Source organism: Alternaria arbusti (assembly GCF_024043155.1).
Source record: "Alternaria arbusti strain BMP 1465 chromosome Unknown scaffold_4, whole genome shotgun sequence".
Taxonomy (NCBI): domain Eukaryota; kingdom Fungi; phylum Ascomycota; class Dothideomycetes; order Pleosporales; family Pleosporaceae; genus Alternaria; species Alternaria arbusti.
In genome coordinates, this window is record NW_026249944.1 from 1,962,250 (window position 1) to 1,981,066 (window position 18,817).

The window sequence follows — 18,817 nt, forward strand, 5'->3', positions numbered from 1 at the left end:
ACGTTGGCTCGGGATATCGATAAGTTAGTGAGCCTATCCCAAGGCACATTGCCGACGTTAAGATTGCCTAGCTGCCGCTTTTCTGAAAGCTTCTGCGCTGCGGACGTGCACACCTTCTACTTGCGAGGCGATACTCCCGAAATCCACTACCCGGTGACAGCCATGTAACGAACCGACCACACCCCTTATTTCTCCTGTCACCATTGCATGCAAGTCAGTTTTGTGCCTACAGTGAGTCAGTAGTTCAGATACATGTAAATTCAAGTCAGGTGCAGAGAAAGGGATATGCAAATATCGTGTATATTGCTCGTGCGGTTTTTAGAGGTAGCCTTCTTTTCGCTAATTATGCACAAAACAAAGGAGATAAAGGTCTACAAATCTAACATCGTCATGAAGCGAACACGCCAGCAAAAATCTACTGCTTCCGCGCCTGCGCGTACTAGTGCAATCCACTCTCGCCAGTCTCAGCCATGTGGTTCTGGCATTCGACCATGATCTTGACCATTTGCGAGATCTGCTCTAGGCGGCTGATCACGACCTTGTTGCCATCGACAAAGCCAACGCAGTTGTACTTGACGCCAGTCTTGGCCGAGAACTCGCGGACGAGCTCTTGGCCGCGGCGGAGGTTGTGGCGAGGTACGCGGGGGAACAGGTGGTGAACAGCTTGGAACTGTAGACCGCCGTGGAACCAGTCCATCCAGGGTGGGCAATCGACGTCCATGGTTGTGCGCAGTTGGCGTTGAGGGAAAGACTCAGTGGGTCCGAGGTCGGCTGTGGGCATACCCCAGTGAGAGAGGGTGATTTGTACGTGCAAAACCATGGTGACCATGTGCGAGATGATGACGAAGCCGACACGAATGGGCCATGTGGGAAGATAGAGCCAGCAGAGAAGGTAGCCGAAGATGTACCAGTAGCAGCACATGAAGACGATTTCGACGGGGCGTGTCCACCATGCTGCACCCAATTGAGCTGCTCGGGGTGAGACCAAATGCAACCAGCCGAGGAAGTATAGGTTGAATCTGGCAAAGGCCATGATCGGGTAGTAAAGGTACTTTTGGTAAGGGACAATGACATCGCATGCAGCGTCCCATACAAACTGGAAGTTGTAGAAGGATGACAGAACGGACTTGATGTAAGTAGGAGTGGTGGAGAACAGAGGGATGTTCTGGATGTCCGGATCATGCTCTGGCATGTTAGTGATGAGATGGTGGACGTTGTGGCTGGATTTCCACCAGCCGATGCTGAGGCCAGAGCAAAAGTCTGCGATGAAAGCGCCGATGAGGGTATCGATGACGAAGTTGCCTGTGATTCCACGATGGCCGGCATCATGTGCTGTGAACATGATTTGTTGCTAAATTATGTTAGAATGCGTTGATCCAGAAGGAGGGAGAGGACTTACCCAGAAAAGACCAAGGAAGACTGCGGAGGTCATGTACCACTTGGCGTAAAGGAAGCCGGCGAATGCAGCGAAGAGCAGAGCGTATCGAACCGACTCTCTGGCGTATTCTGAGTAGCGGCATTGGTATAGTCCCTCGTCTTTGAACCGTTGGTGCAATTCACGGTAACTTTGAATGATGGTGTTTTGCGTTTCCACGTCGAGCGAGGGGTTGTCGCGGAGACCTTCTTCGATCTCCCTCTCCTCTTGCTCGATGGCATACTGCTCCCTGTGCCTCTTCTTCTCTTCCGCGGCAGACAAGACTGGTGTCTCCATCTCATCTTCGCTTTGGATAAGAGGCAGCTTTTCGGGGTCGCTGGCAGGCCTGCTACTTGAGCGGTAGACACAAGTATCTGGTTTTCCAATCAACTTCTTGCTGATGATGGCGGCGGCCTTGTTCATGTTAGCGAGGACGGTAAATGCGAACAGGTGGGGGGTAGACCCACGGATCCCAGGTCGACGCTCCTCCCGCGACGTGACTTTTCGGACTCTGGCGCCGCGGCCAATCGCTTTCTTTCCGCAAGATTGATGTAGTAGTCCGGCGAGCGGATTGGAGGTTCCATGTTGGCCCAGGGCATCTCGACACGACCGATGCGATGCTTTGTCATCATAAGCAGTGCCTTATTGGTGTGATAGCTGTTGTGAGGTCAGTATTAGGTCAAGCTGGGGTGCTTACTCAACGCTTCCGCAGTATCCGGCGACATGGTGTGGCCGAACTTTGCCTGTTGCGGAAGGGCTGGTAGGGCTGGCGATATTTAGGCTCGTCCCGCATTACATACATATTGATCTCGTCTGTCGCGTCTCTTCCCACCATGTGCAGGATGGCGAGACGGCCGCCCGGATGCCTATTGATCCATTCTCCGAGATTCAGGACATAGCCCTCGTGGATTACGATTGGCTCGCCCTCGGCAATCTTTTGCGCGATCTCGGCGGGCGCGATGATTCGGTGTCGCGACATGATGGCTGGGGCTGGTTGTGAGAGGTGAGGGTGGGCGTGTTTGGTTAATCAGCGGGACAGCAGGATATATACGAATGCAGGAGCGGGCGAGCGAGGGCTCTGGCGAACCTGGGTACTTTTTGGGGAGATTTCCCGCCTACGCCGTGCGCACGGTTCGCGGGCCAGGCGAAATCTTGGAGCGTTTGCTTGCGAAGGGGGCGGAGCCGTTTGGTACGTCACTTTAGTGGCACGCATACGCACGCGGGAGTCGGAGGTGCCAGCGAGTGGAAGAGCAACAAAGGAGGCACTCCCAACGGTACCGCACAGTGGGCCCGCCCAAGGCCCTGTAGCTCGCAAATTCACCCGCCATGGAGCCTGCGCTTAGCCTGGAGCGACCAAGCCCCGCGAGACCCTGAGGCCGCGGGAGATCAATCTCACAGCGCAGCGTATAGATGGGCCGTCGTGGGCACGAGAAATAGGAGAGTGGGTAACGGCTTCCTTTGCTCCAGGTGCCCACGGGCCCGCGATAGGCAGGTGCAACGCAGCATCGTCCTCGCAGCGCACGCCAAGCCCTTGGGAACACGAATCGAAGTCCCGAAGGCCCAGATGAGCCCGCATGCGGCCTAGTGCAGCCAGCATCCTGGGGACCTTGGACCCTTTGGACCCTTTTGCGGGAAAGTCGCCCCGCACAGCGAACGCCTCTGACTGGCCATGCGAGCCTGGACGCGACCCGCCAATGCACCGCGGCAGGCAGGAGCGAGGCAGCCAGGGCATCCATCTCGCAGTCGGCCCTGCTGCGCTCCCCACCACCTCGAACCATCGCAGGGCAGGGAGATACTTGTCTGTCACGCCGCAATGCAATCAACGCTATCACCAAACTACAGCGGGTGACACCCTTGGCACAGCCGCCACCGCGTGCTGCACGCCTGTGCACCGGGCAACGGCCTATCTGTCCCGATCGTCTCAAGCGCGTATCCAGTATCCGTAAAAGCAGTTTCAGTCGCCTGCCTAGGTCGTATTGCGTATCGATCCCCATGCGCTATATCCAGACGCTCCACACAGGTACGCCGCGCGTACTCGCAACATTCACCCCGTGCATGTCTAGCACCGCACATCAAACATCAAGCTGCTTTTCATCCACCACCACTGCCGCTTCCGCGTGCTTTTTGAAGGGCGGACTCGGCCCCTCAGGCACTGTCCAGCTGCCTATACGTGTACGACGGAAGCCATTTCTACTCGCAATGCCCCCGCCCTTCATTCGCCACTCCCACACCTCGAAAACATAACCACATCCGAATCACCCACCTCCAGAAAATTCACCGGCAGAATATTATTCATGATACCTATGGTTGCGTCAGCGTGCGCGTCATTAATTATTTCGGGCACCACGAAAAGACCGAACCGCCGTTTTGACCTGCTGGGTCCATCACGCATAACCTGCGTCTGACCAAGTCAGCTTACCGCCGAAGAACCTCAACTATAACCTGTTCCTATATGGTTCCTTGTAGACTTGCGAAGGATGACCAGTTGCCTGCTCGGGCACGAGACTAGGCGCTGAGGCACCAAGATGCAGCCGAATCCTACCCTCCTGCATGTCCACGATCGCGGGAGGTGGCTTAGAACTTGCTGAACAATAGCTACAAAGTCGGTGCATCTCTTCATGCCCTACACGTCCTTCGACAACGACGACGCCGACAGTAGCCACCTGGCAGCGCAGGCATCGGCATCTCGACAGCGGCACCCATAAGCGGAGGCGATGATAAGGATCACCCTGTTGAACCGCTACTCCTGAGATGGTTCACCTGTGTCCTGGGCGTTATGCTGGCCGATCACACAGCGGAACCGCTAGCACACAACAACGACGTTACGCAATAGGAATAACAATCAACAATTCAACGAAGGCGGGGAGAGCATTTGCACATGCGTCGCAGGGCATGGCCATGATATGGATGATGCATGCATCCGGAGACGGGAAGGTTGTCAGATCCAGCATTCGAGATCGTTTTGCTGCGCATTTGGTTTTTCTTCAACAAAGTTCAAGATGCCGAACGTATAAATGGTACACCCACGACTAGCCTGGCGAGCTATACTAGCATCCGCAAGCTCTGCCGCTTTATGCGTACTTTCGCGCCATGGTAGCGGCTACGTCAGCGCAATAAGCTCCTCGCAATTCACGAGGTGCACAGCGGGGTAGCTGCGTTGTGGCTGCGCTCAAGCTCACATTGTAGTTGTGCAGCTTTGCGCCTAAGTCAATGTCTTGAAATTTGGAATTACTACCTCAGCACGCGTCATATTTGACGATTTGCAGGAAGGAGGCAACGTAGCCACTGACTACAATGTGAAGATGCGCAAGTATGCGACGAATAAACCACGTATGACGCTATAGTCGATCTTAGTTGATCACAGATGTAACTAATCCGACCATGAATTAATCCGACCAGACCATTCAAATACTTGGCCTGACCATGCGAATTGTTGAGCTGTCCTCGAAAGTGAACCTGTCCTTCAAAGCTAATCAGACCTCGGAAGCCGAGTTGACCTAGGACACAGCTCGCCCGACGGCTGAAAGCTCACCCGACTATGACTAGCAGTTCATCCGGCCATGACTAGTAGCTCATCAGACCATGACTAAGACCTAATAGGCTAGGGTCATCCCCGAACGATCGAGACTAAGAGTTCACCCGACCATCGCTAAGAGCTGGGCTGGCCTTGACTAGAGCTGAGCTGACCATGTGTATAAGTTCATCTGACCATGAAATTGAGACGAGCCAACTGATACACCTACTTCAAGTTCAACCGACTAATGCACGTGGATTCCTCTCCAGAACAGAAGTGGTTTTGTCTTTTGTCCTGAAGTGGAACCCACGTGCATCAATTGATCGAACTTGTAGCACTGGTATATGTGGCAAGATTGTATTACAGATGTAAAGCTATTTACGAACAGTCGCTCCGTCTCCTCGTCTTCAGCGTCAAGAATCCAGTTCATCTCCCATCTGCCGCATCCCGGTGCCTTCCAACAGCAGGCCCATCCTACAACTCCTCCTTATCCTCCTCATCAACCTCAGTATCCTTGATAGGATCCTCTTCCGCATCACGAATCGCCTTGGCAAATTCTTCCGCCTCTTTAGGACTATTCGCAAACAAGTGTTCCCGGACAAGTCTCTGCGGCGTCTCGCCAAGCCACTGGAACAAGCTAAAGTCCTGGTACTTGTCTGTACGGAAGATTTCGAGCACCTCGACGTCCTCATCGTCAGACAGGTTCTCGATGAAGTGGCCCATGTTGCGAGGGATGACGCCTACGTCGCCGGCTTGGAAGTCGAATGTGCGCGCTGTGCCTTTGGCGGCGAAGATCGTTACGCGGGCGCGGCCAGCGATGAAGAAGGACCATTCGTCTGCGTTGGCTGTGGTGAAGAGTTAGTATGGAACGATGGATGGGTAATTGAGTGACTTACGGTGCCAATGCATCTCGCGGATTGCGCCAGGCTGAATGCTCAAGTGTGCTGCAGCGACAGTCTTGGAAATGGGAAAGTTTGTCGAATCGGTGATGCGGACTTGACCACCAGTCGTGTTGACAGGCTCCTGAGCAAGCATCTTGTGGGTAAATTGGATCTTCGACTTCTTGTATCCCTTGCCGCCACTTGGAACCTCATCGTCGATGGGACCGGGCTCTGAGCCCTGGAAGATGTACTTTTCCTTCTCGGGGATCGCCTTGAAGACTTCTGGCGAAACGCGGAAGTTCTCACCCAAGACGGACTTGGGAGTCAGTCTCATCCAGTCGGTGAGCAAGAAGGTAGAGTCTTCAGAGAAGTTGCCATCGTCGAACACGAGTAGGAACTCGGTGCCATTAGGGCTCAGGCCTTGCAGCGAGTGAGGATGGCCAGAGGGGAAGTACCATAGGTCACCCTTCTCTAGGTCATCGACGAAAGAGCCACCTTCAGGATCGAGAGCAGTGATGCGGACCTTGCCTTCGAGGACATATGCCCATTCGGCTTCCTTGTGCCAGTGGAGTTCACGAATGACGCCTTCCTCAAGACGCATGTTCACGCCGGCTAGCTCCTTGCTAGTACCCAGCTCGCGAACAGTCGTCTCGCGCGTCCAGCCACCCTCCTCGATACGGATATGCGAGTCGGCAAAGGACCATCGCATGTTGGGGATCGCGCCATGGTCGGTGCTGGGTGGGCGGACGAGATCTGGGTTTTGTCGTTCGCGCGCTCGGTTGCGAGGCCCTAGAACACTCGCTCCGTCACCATTGCGCTGGAAACTTTGTTAGCATGTTGACCATCATCGAGCTAGATATTCGTCGTTCCGCGGAGGAATGATCTCAATGATGGACTCACGTAGGGCAGTGGCTGAAGCTTGTCGCCTTGTGAATCAATCTTCTTGTCAAATGGATCATTGTTGCCAGGCTTGTACGGGTTGAAGACTTTGTTAGGTCCTGCGTGGTGTCGCGCACTGCCAGCCAGCGGTTGTTGTTGCTCCAGTGGCGCAGCCACGGCACCACATACGCCAAGCGCGACCAGTAACGACGGAAGATGCATGACGGCTTCAATTGACCTCAAGTGAAGAAGCTGAAGAGGATCGCGAAGTCGAAAGTTTATTCACCCGGCAGACGACGCCCTTTTGACATGCCGCGTGCATTGCGCGTCCTGCAATGCCGTGTGCCGATGACGACAGTCTAGCCATGATTATTTATGATGCTTGCTTGACACTAAGCAATCAACCATCCACTCCCACGCCATCTCCGCGCATCAATCACCATTTTTCCACGCACCATACCCACCGAAACCGTTTCCCCGCACACCAAACGCATTGCTTGTACATGTACAGCCACATCAGGAAGGTCTTCAAGCCACACGTCCTGAGATATCCTGCAATTGCCGCAGCGGGCGTCGAAAGCTTAACTGAAGCTTGAGTCGAAGTGCCTGTCGATCTGCACGCTGGCTCGCGTCTTCCCGGTTCTGCTGACGCGATTGTCTGCACCCCGCCCCAACTGACATAACTACCGGTCCTCGCAGCCCTCCCAATATACGACTACACGATCTCCTCCCACGCGTGCAATCATGAGCAGCGTAACGCGCAGAGACGCCACGCGCAGCGGCGCAGACGAGGAAACGCCGCTTCTCGGCCGAAATGGACCAGCCGGCGGAAAATCGGACAGCAAGGGGACTATGCAGCGGCTCAAACGGCACATGAATGCCGATGTTACGAAGAACTGGGCAGATCTTGTTTTGCTGTATTGCTACATTGTTACGGGGCTACTGGATAGCTCGGCTGTCTTCATATGGGGCTCTTTCGTGAGCATGCAGACGGGTGAGTAAGACGCGCCATCTCTCTCAGACTAGAAGCTTACTCAACATGCAGGTAACACCGTGTATCTTGGCTTGGGCATTGTCGCACCTTCTGAGGGCATCCGTTGGATCAAGGCATTGACGTCCATTGTCGCGTTCTGTGCTGGCTCATTCTGCTTCGCGCGCTTTCATCGCTACTTCTCACCTGCCAAGAGATGGGTGCTCATAGTATCCTACATGTTCCAGACGCTACTCATTGCTGTCGCTGCATTGATCGCTACTGTCGGGAAAGACACCAAGGAAGGTCTTCATTGGCAAATGATTGTTCCACTCGCTTCGGTCGCTTTCCAATCCAGTGGCCAGGCAGTCACGTCGCGCGCCCTGAAGTACAACGGCCTGACCAGTGTCGTGCTTACGAGCAACTACTGCGATCTCTTTTCTGACCCTCAGCTGTTCAAGATTTCGAATGTGGAGCGCAACAGGAGGATCGCTGCACCCGCGATGCTGCTGTTGGGAGCCTGCATCGGCGGATTGTACGCGCACAGCAGTGTAGGTCTCGCAGGTGCCTTATGGACTGCTTGTGGCCTGAAGCTCCTGGCTGTCTTCGCGTGGGTCTTTTGGAAGTCGGAGGTCATTGTGGAAGAATGAAATGTCGCTCCGACAAGAAATTTTGGTCGTCCTGTAGAGGCCGTCCTGTTGGTCTCAGGCAGCCACGCCCAACCATGGTACCACCGTCGCAACAAAACCTACTCTATATTATTCTTTATGCTGCCCACAGCCGTCTCCAACCATTACTCATCCATCTTTTGGACTTACGTCTCTATAATCACCTCTGCCCGAAAACAACTCGTGTCTACAATACAAGATGAAGCCCAACAGACAGGGTATTTATGGCTTCGTCAAGAACCGCGATGTGCAGCCACTGCTCAAGTCGGAGATTCGGGGCCTCGCTAACATCCAAGACCGCCTTGCTGGAGCCACGGTAGTAGCCTTCGATATGGAAGGATTCAATCAGCATCCTGATGGTCGATACCGCTCCAGCGAGGAGTCAGGTGAGCTTGGAGTCGCAGTACTACGACCCAGTTCGAAGCCACTTCGCTGCTTCTCGTCTATGTATCACTTCTACAATCAAAACGAGATCGAGGCATTTACCATTCGCATTCAAGAACGGCGTTACGGGCCTGTTGTTGGAACCATGACCGACGAGACCAAGCAGACTGCTGGCGCAAGACTGCACAAGTTTTTGTCCTCCATCCCAGGCGAACTTATACTGGTGGGCTTTGGTATGCAGAGGGAATTCAAATGGATCAGCGATGAGTATCCGGCCATCGCAGCACTTTTTACTTCTTGGTGCGATATACAAGAGCTTGTCGCCGATTCCGACAAGAGCATGACTGCCGAACCCGACAAATTACTTACTCAATATCGTGAGCCCAGTCTAGATCGAGTCATGAAAGCTCTGAAAATAAGTGGATGGCGCTCCAGGCATCAGAAACATGGGGCCGCTGGCGATGCCGTCAAATTTCTGGCTGTTCTTTCCGCACTCTTTTGGGGAAGAGTTTTGCATGAACTACCCAAACCAAGCATTTGCCGCTTATCACGTCTCCCACACAGGAAGTATGATGAATATAGTGGGATACGAAATGCGCGTATTACCGCGTGGGATGGAAGTAAACTGCCTTTGCAAACACCAAACGGTTTAGCGGATTTCTGCGCTCTCCATCATGGGTTACTTGCTGTGGGTCTCGATGCAATTGCGGCAAACTTGGCAAGAGACAGAAAGAGAATATGGTGGGTATCATTTCTAACGAAGGAGGCGCTCGACGAGTTCATTGCCAAAGTGCATGGGTCGCTTTACGAGGGAGTGAAACTGTTCGTCACACCAATGGCTCCACCAAACAAGTATCTAGCCGCCAAAAGGTCGAATGAAATGGCTTGGAAACAGCCGAGAACCGTCAGTAGATACGATGGCGATGATCTGATAGCAGCTTTCGAGTAAGTCAAGGAACCGACATCGACTCGGATACATTCGGGCTAACGTTTATAGTATACTTAGCACCGTAGGTGAATGTGAAGAAGAGGTACTCGCGTACTGTCGCCGCAACTCGGACAAACGCTCATCTGGCTCCGCGATACCGACGCAAACAGCACTCCCGTTAGCTGCCTACAGCCTTTCGGTTCTGATACCGCTCCAACACACAAGCACAACACTCACCCGACCTTGCAATATTTACCGCGAAGGATGGCGCTCGAATCGCTGAAGAGATCCTTTGGGACTATGATGAATATTACGAAGAAGAAAGAGCCATCCGAAGATTCTATCATGACAACCGACTCTCCCGGTCAAAGCTTTGGCAGCCTAAACTCGTGCGCCATGTCCATTGACAGCGAAGACGCTCCACAAGACAGCGGCGTCGACATCAAAAGTCCACCAGTACCGCCTCCCAACACGCAGTCTGACCAGTATAACGACATCGATACTGTGAACCTATACACCAACCCCAGCCTTATCGAAACCGAGGCTCAGACATCCACCACCACCCCGACATTCACCGGCCTCCCTTCCACCATCCGCGCACTAATCTGGTCCTACGCCGCTCCCGCCCCGCGAACCCGTTTCCTCGAACTCCACACCTACAACACTATCGACCACATCCCGCGTCTCCGCTACATACCCCCACTTCCACCGCTCTTCTCCACCAACCAAGAAGCCCGAAACTTCATCATCGCACACGAAGGTGGAGAACTCGTTAGTTTCACTTCGGAGAACTTTACCGCATTATTCTCCTTTCACGGCCGAAAGATCGGTGGAGAAGAAAATGAGAAGAAGTTCTACTTTAACTTCGACAGGGATATCATATGGTTGAGTGCGAGGTTCACAGCTGCTTGCAACACCACTGAGACAGTTCGTCTGCAAACATTGTCTTCTATCCTGCCGTCTGCCAGTCTTTCTCGTATCCAACGCCTCGTAATCTCATACTCGGGTCTGGACTCTTACGCGCTTATTGGACCACATCTGCGCCCTTTTGCGCGTCTTGAGACGTTGTATCTATGTATGAACGATGCGCGCATCAAGGATAATGTGAAGAGGTTACTCAAGAAAGGTGTACCGGCTGATGGTGTGACGGCTGAGAAATTGAGGAGCATGATTGAGCAGACTGAGGCTGATGAAACGGATGATGATGAGGAGAGCGAGGAAATAGCTATGGAGAGGTTGATGGTGAGGGCAAGGAGGAGAGTGCTGGAGGTTTATCTGAGACTAGGAGACTAGTGGGTGTATGGCTGGGTCTTTAGTGTTGATGACTTTGGGTATGCTGAGCTAGGCGCTTCATTCCAGAGAAAACCATGATCTTGATTTGGCTCTACGACGAGGGCATTGGATAATGCCCAGCGGGAAGAGTACGTAGCATGTGCTCATACAATCAATACCAGCACCCCAAACAAGCAAGAGTCTGAACAGGCCTGGAGCCTACATCGACGTTAGGTCACCTACTTTGCAAGTTTTCATGTTCATGTAGGCTGCAGGCCTGTTCGGTTTTGTTCCTAGGTTGCTATACTAAACGACCATGTCATCCAAGCTTGGCGACTCACCCACCGTCCGCTTCGATAACTCAAAGCTCAATACAGTATGATCCATATAGTACATCAATAAGCGCCATCGGCGAGGCTTAGTGAACCCTTCTTGATCCGGTACTTCGATATCTTCTGAAGTGTCAAACATGCCTTGTAAAGGCGCTACAGCCACACCAAGCAGCCGTTCATTCGGCCCTCCCGCTATCTCCGTCTCATTGCCTGACCGAAACGGCAGAAGGTATTCAAGTTCAAAGCCATACCGCGGCTCCCCAGTGTTCTCGTCTCTAGTATAGTACAGACTGAAGACGCCGACACGGCCCGCCGGAGAACCGACTATGAAGACGCCCAGCTCGGGTATCTGGGAGAAGAAGCAGTGTCGGTCGCAAGACATGAGGTAGTCTACCCATCGGCCTGGATGTAGCGGTCGTCTTATCGCGACGATGGGCTTGAGAGGCACATTGAGTGATGTTGCGGAAAGGCCTTGGATGAGGAATACGTCCTCTTTGGTGAAGATTAAGAATGGGCCACCCATCTGTTCTGCGATAGGCCTCAAGTCATCAGTCAGGCGATACGGCGCTCTGTTAGGGCTGCGCAATGTTCCGGGTCGAATGGAAGACAACAGCGTCTCACTTATGCCAAACTGCGCTGCGTTAGTCACCTAACGTGTCTTTAACTTTAATATGAACGAAGAGGAGATTTGTTCCCTGTGATGCCGCACCTCATCTAAGAAAAAACTGAACAGGCTTGCGGACTACGTCAAACCAAAACCCTACAAAGTAGGTCACCCAACGTCAACGTAGACTCTAGGATGTTCAGTTTTCTCCTAGGTTGGCGTGGCTTTACTCTCTGCCTACGTCCTAGTTGGATGCAACCGACAAGAGGGGGCTTTATATTACATGTTGCAAAAGATACAGTAGAGACTACACTTACAGATTGAGCCAACTCCTCAAAGGTCATCCCGAGAAGCTGGTGATTCGAATCAATATCTTCTTCGTCGTTGTCTGTCTCGGTCGCTTCGCTGACTGCTTCGATTTCTTCGTCATCTGTACTGTCCTCTTCGTCGTCTGTGTCGGGATGATATTGATGAGAGGTGGTTTCGGAAACTTTGAAACGTTTCTTCTGGTCGGAGACATCTATGAAGTCGCAGTCTTCGTCCAACGGTAACTCGTATGCGGATCGCGTGTCCAACGCTATAGTACCCCAGGCTCCGTGGAGAACATTTTGCGCGCCCGGACAGTCGCACAGGAACCTGTGAGATATGTAACGAGGCGGCTTCGAGAGATTGCTTGCGCTTGCGCACCAGCCTAACTGGAATGTAGCCACCTCCTGCTTGGTGTACAAGTCCCACATCGATGTCTTGCCATCAATGCAGCTGCTCAAAAGCCAGCGACCGGAGTCACCGTAGAATGATACTGCGGGAACATTGTTCGTCGCCTGAAGGGTAAAGACGTTGTTCTCTCTTCTGCTGTGTGGGAAACCAAGCTTGGTATCGTGGTCTGAGACTTCCAATCCGTTATCGGAAGCGAGCGCAAATGCGATTATCGTTATCTGATGAGTGTTCTGTTGAGGTTAGAGGAGCAGAGCGTGTGAGGAATAAACGTTCTCATTACCGCACTAATCGCGATCATGCGAGTCTTGCGCTGTACAGCCAAGCCCCAAGCACTTCTGCCGACATTGGAGCGAAGAAACACATGGACACCGTCCTCGTCAGCAGGCTCCTGCACGTTGGTGCGCCGTTCCAACGCTCGGTGGATCTCTCGGGTTCGATATATAATAACGTCGCCATCGTCGCAGGCCAGCATGAGCATCTCTTCGTTGCCGACATAATCGACCAAGATGCGACATATAGAGTGAGGGTTTGATGGGTCAATTCCATACCCACGAGTGCCAGTTCTTGGCGGGTGCAGCACAAGCTCAGGCTTATCAGATAAACTCTGGTCAGGAAAGCTTGGTTGATAGACATAAAGCTCATCGACACAGGCAAGAAAATAGAGGTTATGTTGATGCGAAAGGCCCGTCAAGTCGCAACGCCAATCTCGCAAATCTGGAGGCGCGACACCATCGGCGAACTATCCTGGGTCAGCGGCAATATTAAAGATTCGAATCTCAATTATTCGGCAGATTCTGAACGTGAACGGTATGACTGTGTTTTGCTAAGATCATGGTAGGCTCTCGCCGTGCTCCCGGCAACTCAGTAGGGCACGCATGCAACATCGCAACTCACCCGGTTTTCTCCGCGGTGATCACCCGTTGGTATACAGGCGATGTGTGGGAACATGGTGAATACCGCATTCTTGCTCCAAAAGTGGTGTTCAAAATGCGAAGTTTGTGTCGTGTGGTGGGCGAGAGACAGAGCTGGTGATGGTTGGTTGTGACGTGAGCTAGCGCCATCCTACCTAAGTAGGTACGGCCCGCGGTTAGACGCCCGGGCGTGTACCACGTGCTAGTGCATTCACCACTGTACCTCATACAAGGGAAAATCTGAATACCCTAGAGCCTAAGTTGTCGTTGGGACACCTACTTTGCATATTTTTATCTTAATGTAGACTCTCGGGTATTTATCTTTGGCCTTGACTAGGGTGACTGCTCAAGCATAATAAGAAAAAGCGGGCACGGAAAATAAGTCGGTCACGGAAAACGGTTTATACTCAACAAACAGTTCGTGGTAGGGGACCAGCGGTTGAAAATAGGCCTCAATGTCACGAGACTTTCAGCCTGTTCGGTATTATAATCTTATAGCGCTATGAACGTCATAGTTATATATGTCTCTCGTCATGCTTTCTCGTCCCAAGACCACGGCCGATGCCAGACCACTTGCATAGATCTTTCATAGAACATCAACCCCGTTAGATCCAGTATCCGAACGCCGTCTAATGCTTCGCGGTAACCTTGTCGCCAGTGAGCTTCTCAACAGCCTCCTTGGCACTAAAGATTCGTTAGCGGAGGTTCGAAGAGCAGTAACAGCAAAACTTACACATCGCCGAGAGCAACCATGCAGACCGTCTGCCAAACGCCAAGACCGATTCTAGGAGTAACGCCACGGTAAAGACCCTTGATACCGTTGTTCGAGTAGATGTACTTGAACGCAGATGCGACATTCAGGTTCTTGGGGCGGTTGGGGTCAACAGTCTTGGACTGAAGCTCCACGCGAATAACCTCAATAGGCTGGTTCCACGCGCTCAAACCACCACCGAGAGCTGAAGCGGTGATCTTCTCAATCACGCTGAGCTTCTCGCCGTGCTGCTTGTCCATAACCTTGCGAATACCGGTTTCCGCAACACGAGACAGACCGAAACGGGATCCCCAGTTGGTGACCTGGCGCACCGCGACGGCGTTGACACCACGGTTGATACCGCGGAGACCCTCCGCGCGCCAGATGCCCATGAATGTCTCGAGCGTACCCGGAGGCTTCGCACCGGTGGCTGCGACCTTGTGCTTTGTAATCTCGACCGTCTTCATGCAAGTGCAGAAACCCATGGTGGCATAGGCTTGAGCAAGACCACCCGTCATACCACCAGAGATACCGGCAAGAAAGTCGGGGGCGCCGAATGACTTGGCGTAGTATTCGGCTTCGGAAGCGACGAAGAGAAGGACGGCTCCTTTGGTGGAGGCTTCGATCCAGGCCCATGGAATGAGACCCTGGTAGACTGTATGTTTGTTAGTGGGATGGTCTGGAAGCCGTAGAATGCATACTGACATCCAAGAACACCTCCACGCGCCCAGATGCGACCAATGGCTCCCGAGAAGCCTTCAGACCTGTTGGCAGCCATGGTAGTCTTGACGACCTCCAACGGCTATCATCGGTCGTTAGTGTGCTTCCGGCGAAGTTTGTTGCATGAAATTGCGTACCTGTCCCAGAGTTGTCACTCTGTCATCTTCAGTCAGCTTCAATTGCTCTCTTGGTGTTGAAGTGGGATGTTTACTTACTCAAACATGTTGAGACCAGCACCGACTGCGCCTACAGTCAGCACATATTTCCGCTCTCTATCAGCACGCAGACTCACGCAACAGATTGCTAAACTTGACCGGCTTCTTCTCGAGCGATGGCGGGCCGTTCCTCGCCATGCTGGGGACGCCCGTCGCAGGTGTGGAGCTCATTCTCTGGGATTCTCTTGTCGAAGATATGCGGCCTGACCAAGGCAAAAGGGTGCTCCGTCGCAAATGTGAGTAGTATCAAGTGTGTGAGCAAAGCGAGGAAAGGGATGCATAGAAAAACGGTATAAGCTTGCGAGGTGGTCTGTGTTGCTGGTTGACCGCCGTCCGGGCGCGCTATAATTGGGGTTGTCCCTGAGGCTATCGGCCACTTGGCGGAAGGGCCATGTCCCGCAGCTGCTTCCCATCCGCGGCCATGTACCGGGCGAGGGGTCTAGCATTGCTTTTGCCTCCAAGTACTCTCCGAAAGTCACTTTCTCTATTACAAGTATGCTCGTGTTTGCTTTTGCGATTCCATGTACAGCTATGTAGTACACCACCTGAACAGCGAATTGTTGGGTCGGATTGGCGTCGGGTCGCACTGGAGAGCTCAACGATCCGCATCGGTTCCCCATCGCTCAACGAAAGCTACCCACGCTCCGAATATCCCGGTTACTTATCTCACCGTTCGTTGCTTTTTGCGCCGATGCGATTGGGCCAATTTCCTACACCTGAAAATGGCCCGAAGGCACTCACGACGGTTTCATCGCAACAGACACATAGTATGAACTTCATAGAGCGTAGATTTCTGATCATCAAGACGTGAGAATACAGCAATTCGTTCACTAAAATGTAGTGATGTAGCGCCGTAACGCTCCCATTCCCTATCCTTACATTGCAATTCTACACAGGACAAGGTATCTCTGAATGTTAAACAAATTCCTCCACATTCTCCTGGCCGTAGAGCACGTTGCAGTAACGCGCTTACAACTTAGCACCAACCAACTTGGCGTAAGCCTCAGTGCTGAAAGACTTGGGCCTCTCGATGGGGGCACCGACGGCACGGTCAATGATGAGCTGAGGAAGGACACCGAGCGCACGGGATACACCGAAGAGGACGGTGTAGTAGTTCTGCTCAGTGAGGCCGTAGTACTGGAGGAGGACACCGGAGTGGGCGTCGACGTTGGGGTAGGGGTTCTTGGTCTTGCCGTGCTCGGTGAGAACACCGGGGGCGATCTTGTAGACCTGGCTGACGAGCTTGAACATTGGGTCGTCGGGAAGGTGCTTCTGGGCGAACTCGCGCTGGGAGACGTAGCGGGGGTCGGTCTTGCGGAGGACGGCGTGGCCGTAACCGGGAACGACTTGGCCAGCCTTGAGGGTGGACCACAGGTAGTCCTTGATGGCCTGGTCGCTGAGGTCGTTGCCGATAGCCTTCTTCATCTTCTGGAGCCAGACGAGGACTTCCTGGTTGGCCAGTCCGTGGAGAGGACCAGCAAGACCGTTCAGACCAGCAGCCAGAGACAGGTAGGGAGAGCTAAGAGCTGAACCAACCAAGTGGGTGGTGTGGGCGCTGACGTTTCCACCCTCGTGGTCGGTGTGGATGGTGAGGTACAGGCGCATCAGCTCAACGAAGTCCTTGTTCTCGGAGAAACCGAGCTGGTTGGCCAAGTTGAAGGAGTAGTCCTTGTCCTTCTGGATGGGAGCAACCTTGCCGTCCTTGTAGATGTTGCGGTAGATCTTGGCGGCGAGGGTGGGGAGCTTCGCGATGAGGTCCATGGCGTCCTCAAAGGTGTGCTCCCAGTACTGCGACTTGTGCATGCCCTTGGCGTAGGCCTTGGCGAAGTTGGACTCGTGCTCGAGAGCAGTGACGGCGAGAGAGAACTGGGCCATGGGGTGGAGGTCGCTGGGGCAGCGGTCGATGAGCTCCTCGACGAACTTGGGGACATCGGAGCGGGCAGCCCACTCGGCGGAGAGGTCGCGGACCTGCTGCTCGGAGGGGACCTCGCCGGTGAGGAGGAGCCAGAAGAGACCTTCGGGGAGAGGCTCCTGGCCGCCGGGGGCCTTGGGGAGGAGCTCCTGGCATTCGGGGATGGTCTTGCCGCGGAAACGGATACCCTCCTCAGAGTCGAGGACGGATCCCTCCCAGACGAGCGACTTGATGCCACGGGCACCACCGTAGACCTGGTCGAGAGTGACCTCGCCGACAACAGTGTTGCCGTGCTCCCTGGGATATGATGTCAGCGGTGCACTGGGGTGGGCGCGGGGCCGGCAGCACGTACTTGCGGAGCTTCTTGATCTTCTCGATCTCGCCGGGCAGCTTGTTGGCGAAGGTCTCCTTCAGCGACTGCAATTGGCCTGGTTAGCGCGTGTCTTGGCCTCTCAAGAGAGAAGTGGCATACCTGAGTCTTGCCGGTGGAGTAGCAGCGGAGGCCATTGAAGGCTGTGGTCCGCAGAGGGGCGGCGGCGCGGAAAGCGCTCGACAGTCGTAGAGCAGAAGCCATGGTAGTGATGTGTGAGGAAGGACAAGAGGGCGGGCGGATGGGGGGGAGTTAAAAGGCTTCGATCGGGACGATGCGAGAAAATATCGGTGGAGCTCGCACGGTCGTCATGGTCGCGCAACCTTGCAGCGAAAGGAATGCTACCCGCGCGGGCAACGTTCGGAAGTCCCTCAGTTCCGGTGCTGTGGAGGGCCAATGGAGTCGAGTGAAGCGTAGTCTCGCACGAGGCTTCTATCGGCAAAAAGAACAATTCATGATACCGGCATGGTCATGGTCATAACAGTTCATGTTCATGTTCGATTTCACTTTTTCGCAGACAGGTACGCAGCCGCTACTGCCGGTTTCCGAGCATACAGGCCATAGTATGGAGTGCTAAGCCTGGGACATGTAACAGGACATGCAATCGCCTCGGCACAGTCTTGGTGCTTGCTGGAGCTGGCGGGTAGAGAGTACGTCAAAACGGCGGTGCTCGTATGCAAGGCACAGTCTCTGCTGTGGGCCACGCAGCTCAGAGGCCACATGTACAGAAAAGCTGAGCGATCGCTGGGTCAACAAATGCAGGGCTCCAGATGCTGCAAGCGTCCGGCCAGCAGCCAGCGTGCCAGTCCTTGCCAGTCCGGGCTGGGGTGGATCGTCTCCATCATGTCGTCACGTGTCGGTCGCTAGCGCTGTTTTCTCAAACTCGGCACCAAGCACGCACCCAGCCATCCCTCTCTCTGTCTGGACTCATCACACGGGTCTTACTCACCTGCCGCTGCGCCCTTGACGTAGACCAGCCCCAACTCTGGCGACCTATTCCGCTGCTTCTTTGAACTCTGGCGACCTGCGACGCTCGCACTTCGTAGTGAAGAAGACGCCTCGCGCATATCAATCTCAGCGCGCCGTCGCATCTTAGATTGAATCGCACTACAGCTCGCTCCCTACACACCTCACCACACACGTCAGCGCAATCCCCACACTGCGCATTGCATCTCGCGCGCAGCCCGCTCAACTGCACCTTTCTTCTACAGTCATCGTACTACTTAGATCTGCCCGCTTCGGCTGTCTCTGGCGAGCTCGAGCAAAGTGCTTGCGCGTTTGCCATCTCGCTTCTCTCACCTCGCGCTCCACCCATAGCGCGCTGTTACCGACACTTCTTTTCCTTTCGCATCAAGTTTGACCTGGTCCGTTGAAC

The 18,817-nt window shown here is 53.8% G+C and overlaps 7 protein-coding genes across 7 annotated transcripts; 2 read left to right on the forward strand and 5 right to left on the reverse strand.

The window, feature by feature from the left end:
* Positions 1-439: 439 nt before the first annotated feature.
* J4E86_004306 (uncharacterized protein) lies at positions 440-2,393 on the reverse strand (the record flags this gene model as incomplete). Its single annotated transcript, XM_051444849.1, has 4 exons — positions 440-1,351; positions 1,400-1,828; positions 1,882-2,071; positions 2,215-2,393. 4 exons carry the CDS (start codon positions 2,391-2,393, stop codon positions 440-442), a joined length of 1,710 nt encoding a protein of 569 aa, XP_051304474.1.
* Positions 2,394-5,402: 3,009 nt separating this feature from the next.
* Positions 5,403-6,910, reverse strand: J4E86_004307 (uncharacterized protein; the record flags this gene model as incomplete). The annotated part of the gene is made up of 3 exons (XM_051444850.1): positions 5,403-5,773; positions 5,825-6,626; positions 6,710-6,910. 3 exons carry the CDS (start codon positions 6,908-6,910, stop codon positions 5,403-5,405), a joined length of 1,374 nt encoding a protein of 457 aa, XP_051304475.1.
* A 522-nt stretch (positions 6,911-7,432) lies between these two features.
* On the forward strand, positions 7,433-8,308 carry J4E86_004308 (uncharacterized protein; the record flags this gene model as incomplete). The annotated part of the gene is made up of 2 exons (XM_051444851.1): positions 7,433-7,682; positions 7,734-8,308. 2 exons carry the CDS (start codon positions 7,433-7,435, stop codon positions 8,306-8,308), a joined length of 825 nt encoding a protein of 274 aa, XP_051304476.1.
* A 1,594-nt stretch (positions 8,309-9,902) lies between these two features.
* Positions 9,903-10,931, forward strand: J4E86_004309 (uncharacterized protein; the record flags this gene model as incomplete). Its single annotated transcript, XM_051444852.1, has 1 exon — positions 9,903-10,931. One exon carries the CDS (start codon positions 9,903-9,905, stop codon positions 10,929-10,931), a length of 1,029 nt encoding a protein of 342 aa, XP_051304477.1.
* A 285-nt stretch (positions 10,932-11,216) lies between these two features.
* Positions 11,217-13,041, reverse strand: J4E86_004310 (uncharacterized protein; the record flags this gene model as incomplete). Its single annotated transcript, XM_051444853.1, has 3 exons — positions 11,217-11,873; positions 12,164-12,781; positions 12,925-13,041. 3 exons carry the CDS (start codon positions 13,039-13,041, stop codon positions 11,217-11,219), a joined length of 1,392 nt encoding a protein of 463 aa, XP_051304478.1.
* A 1,062-nt stretch (positions 13,042-14,103) lies between these two features.
* Positions 14,104-15,298, reverse strand: YHM2 (Mitochondrial DNA replication protein yhm2; the record flags this gene model as incomplete). The annotated part of the gene is made up of 6 exons (XM_051444854.1): positions 14,104-14,158; positions 14,208-14,880; positions 14,931-15,027; positions 15,083-15,101; positions 15,161-15,191; positions 15,238-15,298. 6 exons carry the CDS (start codon positions 15,296-15,298, stop codon positions 14,104-14,106), a joined length of 936 nt encoding a protein of 311 aa, XP_051304479.1.
* An 831-nt stretch (positions 15,299-16,129) lies between these two features.
* Positions 16,130-17,646, reverse strand: J4E86_004312 (uncharacterized protein; the record flags this gene model as incomplete). The annotated part of the gene is made up of 3 exons (XM_051444855.1): positions 16,130-17,369; positions 17,425-17,489; positions 17,545-17,646. The coding sequence occupies 3 exons, from the start codon at positions 17,644-17,646 to the stop codon at positions 16,130-16,132; spliced, it is 1,407 nt and encodes a 468-aa protein (XP_051304480.1).
* Between the last annotated feature and the right edge of the window lie 1,171 nt (positions 17,647-18,817).